At 47.0% G+C, this 19458-nt stretch overlaps 1 protein-coding gene across 5 annotated transcripts in view; it reads left to right on the plus strand.

Annotated features, from left to right (window-relative positions):
• Window positions 1-18835, plus strand: part of IQCE (IQ motif containing E) — a 75930-nt gene extending 57095 nt beyond the window's left edge. For all 5 annotated transcript variants that reach the window (XM_037813703.1, XM_037813702.1, XM_037813707.1 and 2 more), the window contains 5 exons: window positions 3890-4000; window positions 4500-4615; window positions 6399-6499; window positions 17033-17146; window positions 18558-18835. In XM_037813703.1, coding sequence (XP_037669631.1) covers window positions 3890-4000; window positions 4500-4615; window positions 6399-6499; window positions 17033-17146; window positions 18558-18679 — 564 coding nt within the window. In that variant the 3' untranslated portion in view covers window positions 18680-18835. The remainder of the gene's footprint in view (window positions 1-3889; window positions 4001-4499; window positions 4616-6398; window positions 6500-17032; window positions 17147-18557) is intronic.
• The last annotated feature ends 623 nt before the right edge of the window (window positions 18836-19458 follow it).

Genomic DNA, 19458 nt, shown 5'->3' on the forward strand with positions numbered 1-19458 from the left:
TAAGGATGTGGAGCAGTTGGCCCCTCATACCTTCCTGGTGGGAGCGTAAAATGGTGCAGCCTCTGTGGAAAGCGGTTTGGCAGTTCCTCACAGTGTTAAACGTAGAATTGCCATGTGACCCGGTAATTCTACTTGGGTATCTACCCAAGAGAATTGAAAGCAGGACTCAGACGTACCATGTAGCAATGTCCACAGGGGCATTATCCACGAAGCCGAAAGGAGGATGGCTCCCAGGTGTCCATCCACAGATGAGGGACCAATGAAACGGGGTCTCCCCACACAGTGCGGTGACACTACTGTGTGGTACCATTTGGACGTGTGGCTGCCAGGGGCTGGAGGGAGGGCTAGCGGTGAGTGGCCGCTGACAGGGACGGAGTTTCCTTCTGGGCAGTGATGGGAAAATTCTGGAACCCAACAGTGGTGATGGTTGCACAACATTGTGAATGTACTTACTGCCACTGAATTGGACACTTCGTGGTGGTTAAGATGGCGAATTTTATGTTCTGTGTCTTTTACCACAACAAGAGTGAGCCCTTCCTTGTTCTCCCACTATCCAGTCTGCCGGTCCCCTCCTGTTGAACCACACGGTCCTCCGTGCTCACCGCTGTGCCGACACCCCCACTGCCTCGCCCTGGCTCTGTCCCTACCGTTACCCCCTTCCTCCTGCTTTGTGGAAGTTGCGTTTTCTGCCAGGTCGTTCCCATCACCACACAGAAGTGTTGTTGTAGCTCCCATGTTAAGGAAACCCCCTCGGCCCCACACCCCCTGCCGCTGTTGCCCCCACCGGCTTCCTGCAGCGCCTCACCTCCTGCCCCCTGGACCCCCACCCCGGGCGTCCTGCACCTGCCCTGAGCCCGGCTGACCTCCTGGCCACCCCCGAGCTCAGTGTAGTCCTCCAGCTGGACCTCAGGGCAGCCGAGACAACCCACCGCTCCCATCCACCCAGAAACTCGCATCACTTGGGTTTCTTCTTTTTTTTTAACTTCTTATTTTGAAGTAATTTCAAACTTACAGGACAGTTGCAGAAATAAGGCAAACTCCATACAGAGAACTCCAGCGTACCCCTTGCCCAATACCCGGATCCACCAGCTTTACCACGTTGCCCCATTTGCCTCATCATTCTATCCAGCCAGCCAGCCATCAGTCCATCTGCCTGTTTCCTGAACATTTGTGAGTAGGTTGCACGGATCATACTCCTTTACCACTTAGTACTTCCCTGTGCATTTCCCGAGAGCAAGGAGATTCAAGTACATATCCACCTTAGGTGCAGTGCTCAAGTTCCATCCAGAACGATAGCGCTGATGTAAAGCTGACAGTTACGCGGGTTTCTTCTTGGTTCGCTTCTTGTCTCCAGCTTGCTGCTTCTCTGTGGTCTCTGTAACAGCGGAGAGCACAGCAATTGGGTCTGGGACCCCCTTTCCAGTGTCACCCCTAGGGCAGTGGTGGGGTGGCCCGTGGTGCGGGCAACGGTCTGCAGAGCTTGAAGGCAGCCGGAAAGCCCAGCTGGCGTTCCTCATCACGGGCCAGCAGCTCTGCAACGTGGCTGTGGTGCTCCTTGCTTGCGCTTGGCACATCCCGGATGCCCTCCTGGGCCTGGCTCCCGACAGCCCCCGGCCCCACCCCACGGCTTGCCAGACACAGGTACCCAAGTGCCCGAGCACAGGATACCTGGCTGTGTGACGTCCTCCCTCACCTAGTACATGCAGCGTGGGAATCTGTTTTCACCCCCTACCATGTTTCCTCTGGTGCCTGGTGCCCCTGTCTTGGGGAGTGACGCCCCCAGTGGCCCTTCCAACCCTCTTGCCCAGGCCAGAACAGAGGCCTTGAGACCCCCGCCGTCTCCTGTCCACTGGCACCCACCCCAGTGCACCGACAGCACCGGCCAGCTCTGCCTGCAGCACCTGGAATCCAGCCTCGCCTCTCCCCGTCCCGTGCGCCTCCCCCAGCCTGGGTGTTGTCACCTCTTGCCAAGTCGGCGGCAGTCACCTTCCCACTTGGTCCCCTTGCTCCACCTCTGCCCCTCCAGCCCACTTCCCATACGGCACTGGAGCGACATCTCTCAAACGTTAGCCAAGGAATACTACTCCACGTGTAATGACGCCCGGTCACACTGGAACAAAGTCCAAACGTCTTCCCTGCCAACCCCTCCCCGCCGTGTTCCCTGGCGGCCCGGGGCCCTGCTCCTGCTCCAGCCAGTCTGGCTTCCTGGCCTTCCTCGAACACGTCAGGCATGTCCCTGCCACAGGGCCTTTGCACCTGCTGCCCGCTCTGCCGAGAAGGCACATTCTCTTAGCACGTAAGATGTGTGCTTGGCTTTCTCCCACTCTGTCCGGTCTCCACCAAAATTCTGCCTCAGTTAGTCCTGTCTGAACACCCCAGACCCCCATCACTCCAGCCCACACCCCGCTTTACTTTTCCTCAGAGCGTCTATCTCTACCTGACATTTGACTTTTATTTTCATCTCTCCTGTTAGAATGTAAGTTCCGTGGAGGAGGGACCACCTCTCTCTGATTTGTCACTCTCCCCAGTTTCTAGAATATTACTTGACATGTGGTATGTGTTCAGTAATTATTCTTCAGATGAATGAGTGAATGAATTTGGGACTCCCAAGGAACTGTATGAAATGTGTGCCTTCTCGCTTCCAATATACCCTCCCGAAGCCTGAGTTTCCTCATCTCCAAAGCCAAAGTGAGGGGAAGTGGCCAGCATGCCTGGCAGGTGGCACCCAGAGGTACCCTCTAGAAGTGGCGGAGCCCGGTGGGCAGGGAAGGTGAGGTCAGCTCGCCTGGGCTCACACCCCGTGCTCCTCTGCTTCCCCACACGACCCCCACACAGGGCCATGTTGCACTGCGCCCCGTTTCCTTTATCTATAAGATGGAACTGCTGGCTGTGCCCACCTCCTAGGGCCATTGAGTTTAGGGAAAGAAAGCCCTTTGCGCGCTGGCCACGGCATCTGGCCTCAGTTCAGCACTGAAGGACCCGGCTCCCCTCTCCGAGGTGCTCTGGTTGGCACACTCCCTGCGGCTGTCACCCCGGCAGCTGGGGTGAAAGGCCTCTAGCCAGCAGTGACTCTGCCGCCATCTGCTGAAACTGGCTCACGCTCATTGTGCCCTTAGTGGGTGACTGTCCTTACTAACAGATGTTCTCTCCTCCCTTTGTGGTACTTGCTTCTTCACCCTATGTTTATAACGTGTCCTTCACCTTGCATTCTAAAAATGATGTTTTCCTCTTGCGATGGTTGTTACCGAAGCTTCTGGACCATTGAGCATGTGTTGCAATAAGGCTCAGCGTGCTTGTCTGTTGTTCTTTTAGAATGTGAAGAGCTGCAAGACCTCTGTCTAGCTGTGATATTTTAAATCAAGGCTAGAGGCAGGGTCATGCAAAATTGCATTCTGTAGGGGAAAGAAAGTTCTGTCCCGAAACTACAGAACCTTGATTGCATAACATATAGAGCATCCATGCATATTTCTGAAGAAAATCACTTAAAGATTAAGGTCAAAGGGTAAATAATCTAGGTTTTAGATGATGTTTATGGAAAATTTATGATCCCAATATAGAGTGAACTATTTCAACGTGAAAATATCACTGTTGTAAACTGTGAACTAATACCAGCAGCTAAATTTAGTTTCATTTATCAAGATAAGTAATTTATATTCTAAGGTTCTGTTTCCTAAGGGATCAGATCTCTGGGAGTTTTTCTTCCGGGGGGATCGAGGCATTTCTTACTGCAGGGGACTTTGGGTGGGTGAGAGGGAAGGCTTTGTGGTTCACCATCGTGAGGGAAGTGAGTTTCTCTGCCCTTAAAGCCTTTCCCTCTGAATATCCTTTAATCTGCACCTGAAACTACCAGGGAAATTATCCATTTTTCTCTCCCTCCTCTCCCTTCCAGGCGGCCGTCGTGCTTCAGGCGGCTTTCAGGGGCCATCTCGCTCGGGCGAAGCTGTTATCAGGCAAAGTGTGTGGCTCAGAATCCCCCAGCACGCCACACTTTCCAAATAAGGTAACCGTAGGTGGCCAGACACAGACCCCCTGTCTCCCCCTCCGTTTCTTCTTTTCATCTGCTTCAACAAAGAACAAGCACAGGGCAGTTTCCACTCTCCGTGTCCTGTCTTGCCCAGTGGGTGTGGCTCACCCTCCATCCCACAGCTGTGAAAGTGGCTTTGCCTCTAGGCCAGGCCCTCGATGGATTGGACTTCTGAGGCTAAAGTGCTTGGAGGTGTTGGAGAACAAAGTGGCGTGGTGCCCCAGTGTGGCACTGAGCACCCTCTCCCCAGCCAGCCGCTACCTGGGTGCGGGCACTGAGCACCCTCCCGCTGGCCGGCCGATACCTGGGTGCAGACACTGAGCACCCTCCTCCCGGCCGGACCATACCCAGGGGTGCAAGCACTTGGCACCCTCCCCTGGGCCGGTCGAAACCTGGTGCTGGCACTGAGCACCCCTCTGGAAGGTGGGCAGAGCATCGTGAGCAAGCTCCCCTCCCTGTTGTCATTGCGTTGCAGGGCTCCCCCGCACCCCGTGCTCAGAGCCCCGTCCCCCAGAGTGACACCGAGTGGGAGGAGGCCATCACCATCATCCAGTCTGTGTTCCGGGCCCACCTGGCTCGGACCCGGCAAAGGTGAGTTGGGGCAGCTGGTTCCTGAGGCAGCCCCATCTTCTGTAGAAGGGGATGCTGTTCCGGAGGCACTAAGCAGGAGCTGTCCTTGCCAGGAAGGGCCCTCGTGTCCCCAGGTGGGGCCCTGCCAGCAGGGAACAGGCCTGCTCTCTGCCAGCTAGCACCCGGGCTTTCGCCGTCGTCCGCAGGACAGCTTCCCACCACACTGTGGACATGGAGCAGGCCACACATTCTGACTCAGGAACGGACTCAGATAGGTTTGTTTCTTCATCCAGGTAGAAAACAAATAGGAGTTTCGGCACCATGGAATTCTGGCGACTGTCAGTCTGTAGGTTGTCTGGCTGCTTGTGCTAATACATTGTCCATTTTTCCAGAAAAATGTGATATGATCCCAGTGTTCAGCAAAATATCAGAGCTGTCAGAAGTCTTCCTACAGCAACACACACGAGTTCTCCTGGTGTATCAGGGAGGGCTCTCATGGTTGCAAAAAATCAGTAACCCATGGAAGCCAGCTGGGTAGAGTGGAATTATTCCAAGGTGAAGAGAGGATCTTGCAGCATGCCAGAATGGGGGTGCTGCCAGCCAGGGTGGGGCGGGGTGGGCCAGAACCAGGACGGGCACTTTGGAAACGCGGGCTTCCCCACCTCCCCGCCCAGCTTCACTCCATGTCAGGGTTCTTCTCTTGCCCCACACTGCTCTGTTTCTCAGGCTGCAGGGCAGAAGATGACAGCATCCGATAGCCTTTAAGTCTACAATTTCTCTCTGCGTAAGGAAAGCCAGACCAAGCTAGGATCTCAGCTTACCTGGGACAGCCCCTTGGCTCAGGTATCCCTCCCTGGTGCCATCAGCTGTGGCCAGGAGGGTGGAGACGGTGGTTGTAACTAGACCCTGTCTGGAGACCCGGCTGAGAGACAAGACGAGGGAAGGACCCCTGTGGGCGTGGGCCACAGGACTCCTGGGCTTGGAGGAGGACAGCAGAGGTGACTGGTGCTCCCCAGAGCTCCAGGCTATCTGGTGTGGGCCCAGCTCAGTGTTTGCTGCTGGGCAGCTCCCTCCAAGCTCATCTGTAAACCAGAGTTGGTGTTCTGGTTTGCTAATGCTGCCGTTATACAAAATACCAGAAATGGAATGGCTTTTATAAAGGGGATTTATTAAGTTACAAATTTGAAGTTCTGAGGCCATAAAAGTGTCCAAACTAAGGCATCAACAGGAGGACACCTTCACTGAAGAAAGGCCAATGGTGCCTGGAACACCTGTCAGCTGGGAAGGCGTGTGGCTGGCATCTGCTCTTCCTTTGCCCCCAGGTTGCGTTTCAGAATGGCTTTCTCCAAATGTCTCTGGGTCTCTCTCAGCTTCTTCAGCTCCTGTGCATCTAAACATCAGGGTCCTCTCTTACCTTCTCTGGAGCAAACTGTGGGCTAGCATCTCCAAACATCTCCAAGCATCTCCAAGTGTCAGTGTCAGTTCTCAGCTTCTCTCCAAAATGTCCTCTCAGCTGCTCTAAGGTCCCTCTATTTGTGAGCTCTTTTATAGGACTCCAGTGATTAAATCAAGACCCACCCAGAATGGGCAGGGCCCATATCTCCATGGAAATGATTTAATCATAAGTTTTGCCCACAGTTGATTGAATCACATCTCCATGGAAGCAATCAAAAGATTGCAACCTAAACAACACTAATATGTCTGCCCCCACAAGATTGCATTGAAGAATATGGCTTTTGGGGGGACGTAATCTATCCAAACTGGCACAGTCGGGATCAGCTTGAGCTTTTTCTCTTTCTTCCAGTGCTACCAGTGAAAGAACCACTGCTGCTTCTACCAAGAGGAAATCTGTTTCAGCAGCATCCAGAGGCTCCTCCTCTTCACCCCTCCTTGCAGCTTCTCCTGGTAATAATTTCACTTCATTTTCCATGGAGATGCAGGGGGCAGTAGTTTTAAGCCAAAACAGCTGCCACCTTCAGGGAAGCTCGGGAGTGTGTGAGGGGCAGGAAAACCTGGCTTTTCCCATCTTAACTACTTGCAAACTCAGTAGTGCCATGAGCCAAAAAGGCCCCTTGGCCGGGGCACCCGTCCTGGCCTCAGACCAGCACTTCTCACCCTGGTGCCTTGGAACGTGGAGGGAGAAGATTGCAGCTGCGGTCCCCATGCTCCACAGGCAGGAGGCATTCTCACTGTCGGTGATGGGGACCTCATTCCCAGCCACATGCACCACACTCTGGGCACATCCCATATATCACCCCATAATTTACACCTTGCCTTAGTGTGGTACGTTTGCTAAAATTGGTAACAGAACATTTTTATAATTGTGTTGCCTGTAGTCCTTGGTTTATTCTAGGGTTCACTGTGTCGTACAGTTCTATGGATATATATGTTTTATTTTTTATTCTAGTAACATATGTACGACCTAAAACTTCCCCTTCTAGCCACATTCAAATATATATTTCAGTGCTGTTAATTTCATTCACAAGGTTGTGCTACCAATACCACCATCCGTTACCAAAACTTTTCCTTCACCCCAAGAGAAAGTCATCATTAATCAAGCTTTAACTCCCCATTCCCTACCCCCATCCTGGCCCCTGGTAACCTATATTCTAGTTTCTACCTCTATCAATTTGCTTATTCTAATTATTTCCTGTCAGTGAGATCATACAATATCTGTCCTTTTGTGTCAGGTGTATTTCACTCTACATGATATCTTCAAGGTTCATCCGTGTTGTTGCATGGATCGGAGCTTCATACCCTTTTATACTCCATTGTGTATATGGGCAACATTTTCTTTATCCAGTCATCAGTTGAAGGACACTGGCTTGCCTCCATCTTTTGGGAATTGTGAATAAGGCCACTGTGAACATCAGTGTGCAAATATCTGTCTGAGTCCTGTTCTCAGTTCTTTGGGATATGTACCTAGAGTGGGATTGCCAAGCCATATGGTAATTCTATACTTAGCTTTCTGAGGAACAGCGAAATTGTCTTCCATAATGGCTATACCATTTGACACTCCCACCAACAATAAATGAGTGGTCTTGTTTCTCCACATCCTCTCCAACACTTGTAATTATCTGTTTTTTCAATAGTAGACATTCTAGTGGGTGTGAAATGGTATCACATTGTGGTTTGAAGTTGCATTTCCCTAATGGCTAATGATATTGAGCACCTTTTCATGTGCTTTTTTGGCCATTTGTATATTTTCTTTGGAGAAATGACTATTCAAGTCTTTTGCCCATTTTGTAATTGAGTTGTTTGTCTTTTTGTTGTTGAGTTCTGGGACTTCTTCTAATATTCTGGATATTAAATCCTTATCAGATATTTTGTTCCCAAATATTTTCTCCCATTATATATGTTGTGATTTTTCTTTCATCATAAAGTCCTTTGCACAGAAGTTTTAAATTTTGATGTAGTCCCATTTATCTATTTTTTCCTTTGTTCCTTGTGCTTTGGGTGTCAAGTCTGAAAAACCATTGCCTACCACAAGGTCCTGAAGATGCTGCCCTATGTTTTCTTCTAGGCGTTTGATAGTTCTGGTTCTTATATTTATGTCTTTGATCCATTTTGAATTGGCTTTTGTATAGGGTGTTAGGCATTCTTTTGCATATGGACATCCAGTTTTCCCAGCACCATTTGTTGAAGAAACCATTCTTTCTCAATTGAGTGGTCTTTGCCACTTTGTCAAAAATCAGTTGGCCATAAATGTGAGGGTTGATTTCTGAACTCTCACTTCAATTCCATTGGTCTTTGTGTCTGTCCGTGTGTCAGTCCCATGCTGTTTTGATTATTGGAGCTTAGTAATAAGTTTTAAGTTCAGGAAATGTGAGTCCTCCAACTTCAGGATTCATTTTCAAGATGGCTTTAGCTATTTGGGGACCTTTACCTTTCCAGATGAATTAGATGATTGGCTTTTCCATTTCTGCAGAGAAGGCTGTTAGAATTTTGATTGGGATTGTATTGGATCTATAAATCGCTTTGGGTAGAATTGCCATCTTAACAATATTTAGTCTTCCAGTCCACGAACAGAGAATATCCTTTCATTTATTTAGATCTTCTTTAATTTTTTTTAGCAATGTTTTCTAATTTTATGTGTTCAAGTCTTTTACATCCTTGGTGAGACTTATTCCTAGGTGTTTGATTCTTTTAGTTGCTTTTGTAAATGGAATTTTTTGTCTTGATTTCTTCCTCAGATTGTTCATTACTATATATACAAACTGCTGATTTTGGGGTGTTGATCTTGTACCCTGCCACTCTGCAGGATTCACTTATTAGCTCTAGGGGCTTTGTTGTGGATTTTCCAGGGTTTTCTGTATATAGAATCATGTCATTTCTTCCTTTCCATTCTGGATACCTTTTTTTTTTTTTTTTTTTAATTCAGTTTTATTGAAATACATTCACACACCATACAATCATCCATGGTATACAATCCACTGTGCATAGTATGATCACATAGTTATGCGTTCATCACCACAATCTATCTCTGAAAATTTTCCTTACATCAGAAAGAACTAGAACAAGAATAAAAAATAAAAGTGAAGAAAGAACACCCAAATCATCCCCCATCCCACCCCATTTGTCCTTTAGTTGGTTTTTTTTTTTTTTAATTATTCATTTTATTGAGATATATTCACATGCCATGCAGTCATACAAAACAAATTGTACATTTGATTGTTCACAGTACCATTACGTAGTTGTACATTCATTACCAAAATCAATCCCGGACACCCTCATTACCACACACACAAAAATAACCAGAATAATAATTAAAGTGAAAAGGAGCAACTAAAGTAAAAAAGAACACTGGGCGCCCTTGTCTGCTTGTTTGTTTGTTTCCTTCCCCCACCTTTCCACTCATCCATCCACAAACTAGACAAATGGGAGTGTGATCCCTATGGCCCCCCCAATCCCACTGTCCCCCCTCATAAGCCACATTTTTATGCAACTGTCTTCAAGATTCATGGGTTCTGGGTTGTAGTTTGATAGTTTCAGGTATCCACTACCCATTCTGGATGCCTTTTATTTATTTTTCTTGCCTAATTGCTTGGGCTAGGGTTTCCAGAACAATGTTGAGTAACAGTGGTGACAGTGGGCATCCTTGTCTTGTCCTGATTCTTAGAGGGAAAGCATTCAGTCTTTCACCATTGAGTATGAAGTTAGCAGTAGGTTTTTCATAGATGCCATTTCTTTTTACTAAAGCTGCCAGAATGCAATATACCGGAAATGGGTTGGCTTTTACAATGGGGATTTATTAGCTTAAAATGTGCAGTTCCCAGGCTGTGAAAATGACCCAATAAAGGCATTGACGGGACGATAGCTGGACTCTGAAGAGAGGCCGCTGGCATCTGGGACCCCTCTGTCACATGGGAAGGCACATGGCCGGCACTGCTGGTCCTTCACTCCCAGTTTCATTGCGTCCAGCTTCTGGTTCTAGTGGCTTCCTCTCTGAGCTTCTGTGTGTCCTCTCTTAGCTTCTCCAGGGCTTTTTCTCTCTAAGCTCTCTCAGCTTTTTCTGTCCTTTATCCTCTCTAAAAGGACTCCAGTAAGGAGGGGATTAAGACCCCCCTTGAATGGCCTGGGTCATATCTCAATTGAAATAACCTAACCAAAAGGTCCTACCCATAATACGTCTGTACCACAGGACGATGAAAAGAACATGGCCTTTTCTGGGGTACCTAACAGCTTAAGACTACCACCTTCTGCTTCTAGTAGTTTCTTTCTACTTCTAGTTTTTTAAGTTTTTATCGGGAAGGGGTGCTGGATTTTGTCAAATGCCTTTTCTTTGTCAACTGAGATGGTCATGTGTTTTTTTTCCTTTCTCCTGTTAATGTGGTATATTGTGTTGATTGATTTTTTTTATGTTGAACCACCCTTGCATACTTGATATAAAACCCACTTGCTCATGGTGTATAATTCTTTTAATGTGCCATTAGATTGGATTGGCTAATATTTTGTTGAGAATTTTTGCATCTATGTTCATAAGAGATATTGGTCTCTAATTTTCTTTTCTTGTGGTCTTTATCTGGTTTTAGTATGAGGGTGATATTGTCCTCATAGAATTAGTTAGGGAATGTTTCCTCCTCTACAGTTTTTTAGAAGAGTTTGAGCAAGATATGTGTTAATTCTTCTTGGAATGTTTGGTAAAATTCATCAGTGAAGACATTTGGTCCCTGGGCTTTTCTTTGTTGGGAGGTTTTCAATTACTGATTCAATATTTTTAGCAGTTATTGGTTTGTTGAGATCTTCAGTTTCTTCTTAAGTCAGTATAGGTAGTTTGTGTGTTTCTAGGAATTTGTCCATTTCATCTAGGTTATCTAACTTGGCTTGGCTTACATTTGTTCATAGTATTCTCTTACAGTCCTTTATGTTTCTGCAGAGTCAGGAGTAGTGTTCCCTTTTCATTTCTGGTGTTAGTAATTTGTGTCCTCTCTCTTCTTTTTCTTTGTTAGTTTAGCTAAAGGTTTATCAATTTTATTGATCTTTTCAGAAAACCAACTTTTCGTTTTGTTGATTCTATTTTTTTAATTCCTATTTCATTTATCTCTTCTCTAATCTTTATTTCTTTTCTTTTCCTTACTTTGCTTTTAGTTTGTTCTTCTTTTTCTAGATCCTCCAGTTGTGAGGTTAGGTCTCTGATTTGAGATCTTTCTTTTGAATGTAAGCACTTAGAGCTATAAGTTTCCCTCTCAGTACTGCCTTTGCTTCATCTCAAAAGTTTTGGTATGGGAGAACCTAAGATGGCGGCTAGGTGCGACAGGGCTAAAAAAACACCTCCGTAAAAAATACTAGATAAAAGCCAGAAAGTGACCCAGAACACCAGTTCCAGCGATGCACCAGCTGGACAAGGTCTGCTAAATCCACAGGGGCCATGCACTTGGTGAAACCGGAAGTCTGCATTCGGAAACAAGTGAGCCGGCTGAATGTCCAGCGGCCACGGTGCAGTGTGGGGAAACCGTGGGTTGGCGTTTGGAGGTGGACTGGTTCTTTTTTAAAAAAACCCAAAAGCAGCTGCAGATATGGCAGCAAGAACCACACAGTGACGCTTGGCAGGAATGGGCTGTGCAAACGCCTCAATATCTGGCATGGAAGATAGCCTTTTGTACACCCGCTGCTAATTGTCTTTGAGCAAAGAAGATAGAGGTTAGCCAAAAGGGGAAAAAAACCACACCCCTTGCAGCCATCTTCACAGCGGGCTGGGAACGCTCCTGCCACAGCCCAGAGATGCGCCAAGGTACCCAGTGTGACAGAAAGTGTTTCCAGCAACACAAACACACGCCGCAATATCAGGCTTGGACAGTAGCCTTTAGTGAACTCACAGCTAATTGTCCTGGAGCTGGGAAGGCGGAGCTGTGCAAAAAGGGGGAAATTAACACGCCCCATTCAGCCATCCTTACAGCAGGCTGGGAACGCCCCTGCATGGCCTGGCGTCCCAGAACTTCCCTTGAGGGACGGTGCGCACTTGTGATGTAGCACAGCTGTCCCTCAGCAGAGGCCCTAAGATGGGCATGGCTAGGAAGAGGGACCCACTCGGAAATCCCAGGGACCGTACGCCAATAACAAGGACTTGTGGGTCAGCGACAGAGACAATCTGGTGAGACTGAAATGAAGGTTTAGACTCTTGGAACAGCCTTAAATCTCCAGGAACACCTGGGAGGTTTGATTATTAAAGCTGCCCTGCCTGCCTAACCACTCAGACACATGCCCCACATTCAGGGCGGACAGCACCAACAACACACCCAAACTTGGTGCCCCAATTGGACCCCACAAGAATCAGACCCCCACACACCACAAAGACAAAGTTGGGGAGAACTGACTTGAGGGGAATAGGTGACTCGCGGATGCTAGCTGCTGGTTAGTTAGAGAAAGTGTACGCCACCAAGCTGTAGATCTGACAAATTAGAGATCGGTGTTTCAATAATCCTTCATATCCTAAAAGAACCCTATCAAGTAAAGCAAATGCCAAGAGGCCAAAAACAACAGAAAATTTTAAAGCCTATGATAAAACCAGACGATATGGATAACCCAAACCCAAAAACTCAAATCAGAAGATCAGAGGAGAAACAGTACTTGGAGCAATTAATCAAAGAACTAAAGACAAACAACGAGACCATGGCACAGGATATAAAGGACATGAAGAAGACCTTAGAAGAGCATAAAGAAGAAATTTCAAGAGTAAATTAAAAAATAGGTGATCTTATGGAAATAAAAGAAACTGTTGGCCAAATTAAAAAGAGTCTGGACTCCTAAAGACAATTATATAATAATGTAGATTACAAGGGTAGACAGTGTGATTGTGAAGACCTTGTGGATCACACCCCCTTTATCTAGTGTATGGATGAGTAGAAAAATCGGGATAAAAATTAAAGGACAAATGGGGTGGGATGGGGGATGATTTGGGTGTTCTTTTTTCACTTTTATTTTTTATTCTTGTTCTGGGTCTTTCTGATGTAAGGAAAATGTTCAGAGATAGATTGTGGTGATGAACGCATAACTATGTTATCGTACTGTGGACAGTGGATTGTATACCATGGATGATTGGTGTGCGAATGTATTTCAATAAAACTGAATTTAATAAAAACAAACAAACAAACAAAAAAGAGTCTGGATACTCATAGTACAAGACTAGAGGAAACTGAACAACAACTCAGCGTCCTCGAGGACCGCAGAACGAAAAATGAAAGAACAAAAGAAAGAATGGAGAAAAAAATTGAAAAAATCGAAATGGACCTCAGGATATGATAGATAAAATGTCCAAATTTAAGACTCATTTGTGTCCCAGAAGGGGAAGAGAAGGGTAAAGGTCTAGAAAGAGTATTCAAAGAAATTGTTGGGGAAAACTCCCCAAACCTTCTACACAATATAAATACACAAAGCATAAATGCCCAGCAAACTCCAAATAGAATAAATCCAAATAAACCCACTCCAAGACATATTCTGATCAGACTGTCAAATACTGAAAAGAAGGAGCAAGTTCTGAAAGCAGGAAGAGAAAAGCAATTCACCACATACAAAGGAAACAACGTAAGACTAAGTAGTGACTACTCAGCAGCCACCATGGAGACGAGAAGGCAGTGGCATGACTTATTTAAAATTCTGAGAGAGAAAAATTTCCAACCAAGAAAACTTTATCCAGCAAAACTCTCCTTCAAATTTGAGGGAGAGCTTAAATTTTTCACAAACAAATGCTCTGAGAGATTTTGCTAATAAAAGACCTTCCCTACTTCAGATACTAAGGGGAGCCCTACCGACAGAGAAACAAAGAAAGGAGAGAGAGAGAGATAGAGAAATTTAACAGACATATATAGAACATTACATCCCAAATCACCAGGACACACATTCTTCTCTAGTGATCACGGATCTTTCTCCAGAATAGACCATATGCTGGGACATAAAACAAGCCTCAATAAATTAAAAAAAAAAAAAATTGAAAATATTCAAAGCACATTCTCTGACCATAATGGAATACAAATAGAAGTAAATAACCATCAGAGACTTAGAAAATTCACGAACAACTGGATGGTAAAAGTGAAGGGGAGATGAAAACATTCCCAGATAATCAAAAGCTGAGGGACTTCATCACCAGTAGATCAGTCCTATAAGAAATGCTAAAGGGAATTGAGCAGGCTGAAAGGAAGGGACACTAAACAATTGACTGAAACCATATGAAGAAATAAAGATTTCCAGTAAAGATCACATGGTAAATATAAATACCAATACTACTGTATTTTTGATTTGTAACTCCACTGTTTACTTCCTACAGGATATAAAATACAGAAACTGTAATGATAAATCAGTGGTTTTGGACTCAATGTAAAATATGTAATTTTTGACAAGAGCTACATAAAGGTGGGGGAATGGAGGAGTATAGGAACATAGTTTACATGTCCTATTGAAGTTAAGTTGGTATCAAAGAAAAACAAGATTGTTATAGGTTTAAGAGGTTAAATTTAAGCCCATGGTAAACACAAAGAAAGTATCAGAGAATATGACCATAGAGATGAAAAGTAGAGTATGGGTTACGAGAAGAGGGGGAAGGGGCAATGGGGAGTTAAGAAATGAGTGTAGGGTTTCTGTTTGGGATGAAGGGAAATTTCTAGTAATGGATGGTGGGAAAGAACATTACAACATTCTAAATGTGATTAATCCCACTAATGGAAGGCTAGGGAGGGGTTAGAATGGGAAGATTTAGGCTGTATACATGTTTCCACAATTGGAAAAAAAAAAAGACAGTCTAAATAGATAATAACAATGAAATGCCAAGGATGATCCTGGATGGGATCTGAGGATGGAGGACAGGAGGCTCAAAGGGACACAGTTGGGACATAAGAAAAAAATGAAATATAGAATGTAAGCTTTGTATCAATGTTGAATTTCTTGAACTTCTTAGCTGCACTTAACGTGATTGCAAAAATGAACGTTCTTGTTCATGGGAAATGTATATGTGAATTATAGTGCATGTTCAAGGACGTTTGCAGCTGGCTCTCATACATTCAGAAGACAGAGCAATAGACGATGGATGATAGACGGAGGGAGGGAGGGAAAGAAAGAAATGGTAGAGTGACAGGATGTTAAAGTTGGTGGATCTGGGGTATCGGTTGGAGGGGGGTTGGGGTATGCTGGAGTTCTGTATGTGGGTTTTGTATTGTTTTTGCAACTTCCTGTAAGTTTGAATTTATTTCAAAATGAAATTCAACAACAACAACAAAAAAGTTTTGGTATGTTATGTTTTCATTTTCAGTAGCCTAAGAATATTTCTTAATTTTCCTTGTGATCTCTTCTTTGACCCACTGTTTGTTTAAGAGTATACTATTTAATTTCCATGCATTTTGAAGTTTCCATTTCTCCCTATGTTATTGATTTCTAATTTTATTCTTTTTGTGGTTGAAGAAGATACATTGTATGACTTCCATATTTTTTAATTTATTGAGACTTGTTTTGCGACCTACCGTATCTATCCAGGTCTATCCTGGAGAGTGATCCATGTTTCCCGGAGAAGAATCTGTGTGTTCTGCTGTAGGCTGAGGCACTCCATGTCTGTCTGTCAGGTCTAATTGCTTTCAAGTATCGTTCAAGTCTTCTTACTTTCATATTGATCTGTGTAGATGTTCTAGCCATTATTGGAAGTGGTGTATTGAAGTCTCCTGCTATTAATGTAGAACTGTCTATTTCTCCTTTCCAATCTGTTAAGTTTTGCTTCCTATATTTTGGGGCTCTGCTGTTAGGTGCATATGTATTTATAATCATTTCATCTTCTTATTGAGTTGACCCCTTTATCAGTATATAATGACCATCTGTGTCCCCTGTAACAGTCTTTTCTTAGAATTTTATGTGATATTAGTATAGCTAGCCCAGCTCTTTACTACTAGCCTGGTATGTATTTTTTTCCATCTTTCACTTTCAGCCTGCTTATATCTTTGAATTTAAAGTAAGTCTCTTGCAAACAGCATATAGTTGGGTCATAAGCACTTATTTATCCATTCTGCCAATTTCTGCTTTTGACTGGAGAGTCTAATCCATTTACATTTAAAGTAATGACTGAAAATGCAGGACGACTTCCATTTTGCAACTTAGTTTATGCAAATCTTATACCTTTTTTGACCCTCAACTCTTCCATTAATGTCCACTTTCATATATATGTGATTTTCTTTTTATTGTACCATATTGAGCCCTTCTCATTTCTTTCTGGATATATTTTTCATATGTTTTCTTTGCAGTTGCCATGGGAGGGTCTTTATTTTTGTTGTCAGCTCCAGATGGGGTGAGGTGGCTCCTCCTTAAACCAATGGTTTCCCTGTTTTAAGTAAAACCTGGCTCCTGTTTCCTTTTCTGCTTCATTTAGGTCCCCAAACAAACAGTCAAAGAAGACACACTTGGCTCTGGCAGGAATGGCCCTCCTGCCCTCCCGGCTGTGAGGTTGCAGCCTTGCCTGTGACCCCTCACGTGTTAGCCTGGGCAGGGCCTTCCTCCATGGCCTGTTTCCTCATGTGCAAGATGAGAACTGGGCTAGATGACCTGAGGGTAGCTCCCAGCTCCAAAAATCTGGTTCTATAAATGCACTTCAGACTCTGCCTTACACCGTGGTTCAGAAACATTCATCTGCTTTGCTCATTTGGCTGGTACTGTAATGCTAAATGAGCACAAAGTACTATTTTCACATTTCGGACTGTCAGACTAAGATGTAGTCTTGAGGTTTTTCTTTATGTCTCTAGTTTGCTGGGTGCTGGTTTAGCCCGGTCTCAAGTGGGATGTTTCAGTACTCAGCCCTCGGGTCTCAAGGACGGCCCCCACGAAGCACGGGTAAGGGTGTGGGCAGTGCTTACTATCCAGGAGGAACCATAAGAGGAACCAGTTTTTCTGAACCAAGAAAATTCCAGGGTGAGCCAGAGGGACACAGTCACTGCTGTGGGCCTGGCTTCTCTGACTCGCTTGTTGCTTCAGTTCAGGAGGACCGTGAAGGGAGCAGCCGAGAGGCCATGGGGGGGCTGGCCCCCGAGAAGGAGCCCCTGGGGCCGCCGGAGCTGCCCGCGCCGCCAGCCCCGCAGCCCTGCTCGGGTAAGTGGGCCGGGAGGTCAGGCCTGCCAGGGACGAAGCAGATGCCCGCGCCCTCGCTCCTGGGGCCTGGCCTGCCGGCAGCTGCAGCAGGGAGAGTAGCCCACGTGAGCTGACCTGGAGATCTCCATGTCTGAAATCGCATTTCATCCGTTGCAGTCATTTTTCATAGCTTTGTCAGAGCCAGTTTGCTATTCTCCCCAGATCTCCCCTCACAAAGCTCGGCTGACAGCCGGGCAGTGCCGGGACTTCGGCAAGATGGGCCACCCAAGGGCCGTGCTGCAGCTTTTGAGTTTCCCACATACCAGCTTCCTGCTGATGGGCGGGTTGGAAGTGCCCGGCTCTGCTGCCCGCTTCTCCTCTTGTGGAGTGTCAGCCTCCTTAGGGTGGCAGGCGCACCCGTCTAACGTGGCGTCACCCAGGGGGCCACTTCTGTTGCCCCTTCTCCACCTGTGGGAAGCGGGAATGCGTCTGTACAGAAAGCATAAGCCAGACGGCAGAGAGTGTTTTTAAAAGAGAAAAAAAAGGAACATGACCGTGAAAACTGATGACCTTGAAATTAACTATTCATTAATTTCATAAGGTTTCAATTTAATATTAATTTCCTTGAAAGTTACAGGGAAAAAACCTGATGCAGTCACAGTATCTGAAGCATGGCTGAATTGTCTTCCTTCCCTTTTTCATGTCATACTTTGATGGGCGACTTTTCACTCTAATCTTTAAGACGCCCTTGGAGCAAGTCCCTTTCTCCGTCTGAGATAGGGGAGCCCCCAGCCCCAAGCCCCAAGCCCCTAATGCGGCTGTTGTGTGGGAGTCTGGCCCTTCCTTCAGCTCCATCGTCCCCCAGGCCCAGAAGGCTGGTGTGAGCCCACCCACTGCGAGGTCTGTCACGGGCCTCTCGTTCCAGGGGCAGCTGAAGGATTTGAGACGTGTAGATGTAGACGAAAGCAAAAGGCGAAAGCAGTTTAAATGGGGGAGACGGCAGAGCGTTTTGAAAGCTCACGGTGATGGTGGTGTCAGCCTGTTAGACCCCGTCTCCACCCGAGGGGGGTGTGGTCAGGTGGCAGGAGCTTTCCAGCCAGGAGTTGGCCACTGCGTCGTCGGGTCAGAGCTGCCTGGCCCAGACTCCCAGGTCTGCTGGGAGAATTGCTTTTCGCGCTCCCTCGGTGTAGCCAGTCTTCAGCTTTTCCAGGTGTTTTAATGTTTGGAAATGGCCAAAATACTTGGAGCTGAGCGTGGAGACCGAGGTGGGCAGCCACATGGTGTGGTGGAAGTGGGCTCTGAGGGTCTCGGCCCTCTGCTACCACTGCCGTGTGCCCTCAGCTTGCTGCCCCGCGAGGGCTGCTGTGTGAGTGTCTGCCACGGGGGCTGCCCCGGGCCTTCCCTGCTGCTGACCCCCTCTGGTTGATTTCAGAGTCCTCCCTCTCGGGGCCACCGCACGCTGCCCCCCGACCCACGGATGAAGTCAGCTCCGGTGACTCGGATGACATCGTCATCTCTCCATCTCTGCCCGGGAAGAAAAACTCTCCCTTCTAGGCCCCCAGTGGGCGTCCCTCACACGGTGACAGCTCGTTCAGGACAAGGTTAGGGCTCAAAGGCAAAAGAAGCCATTCCAGAGGACATAACTAAAATTGGAAAAATAATTTATCTTGTCACGAAGAGAACAGTACCTCCTTAACACCTCAACATCATGTTGCTTTTTCTCTCCCGTCTGCTCTTTGTTCATTTGCAATGTGAGGAACCCGAAGGCCTTTGTTTTATTTGGGGAGACCAAGAGGTCGCGTCAGTCCCTCACCTTCGGCTGCAGTTTAGAATTACGGATTCTCCAGTGCCGGGCAGGCATGCGTGCCCTGCGTCGGGCAGTCTCCTAGGGGTCCCCCAAAGACACACCCTCTCCCAGCAAGTGGCCGGGCTGCCTCAGGAGCGGGAGTACCCTCGGCAGCTCTCTCCCTTCCCCTCCTCCTCCTCCCCCCCTCCTCCTCCCCCCCTCCTCCTCCTCCCCCTCCTCCCCCTCTTCCTCTTCCCCCACCTCCTCCTCCCCCTCCTCCTTCTCCTCCCCCACCTCCTCCTCCCCCTCTCCCCTCCCCCTCCTCCTCCGCCCCCACCTCCTCCTCCCCCCGCTCCTCCTCCCCCTCCTCCTCCACACCATCCTCACCCAGGGTTTGTTGGGCCGAGTGCTGTGGGCTGACCTCACTGTGCCTTGGGAGGAGGAGGAGGTAGAGCGGGGCAGGGCAGAGAGGATCAGCTTCTCCCTCATCCCACAGCAGGACGTGTCCACAGCAGGGTGTCAGGGTCCCCAATGGGTTCTCACCCCC

This window comes from Choloepus didactylus, chromosome 21 (assembly GCF_015220235.1).
Source record: "Choloepus didactylus isolate mChoDid1 chromosome 21, mChoDid1.pri, whole genome shotgun sequence".
Taxonomy (NCBI): Eukaryota; Metazoa; Chordata; class Mammalia; order Pilosa; family Megalonychidae; genus Choloepus; species Choloepus didactylus.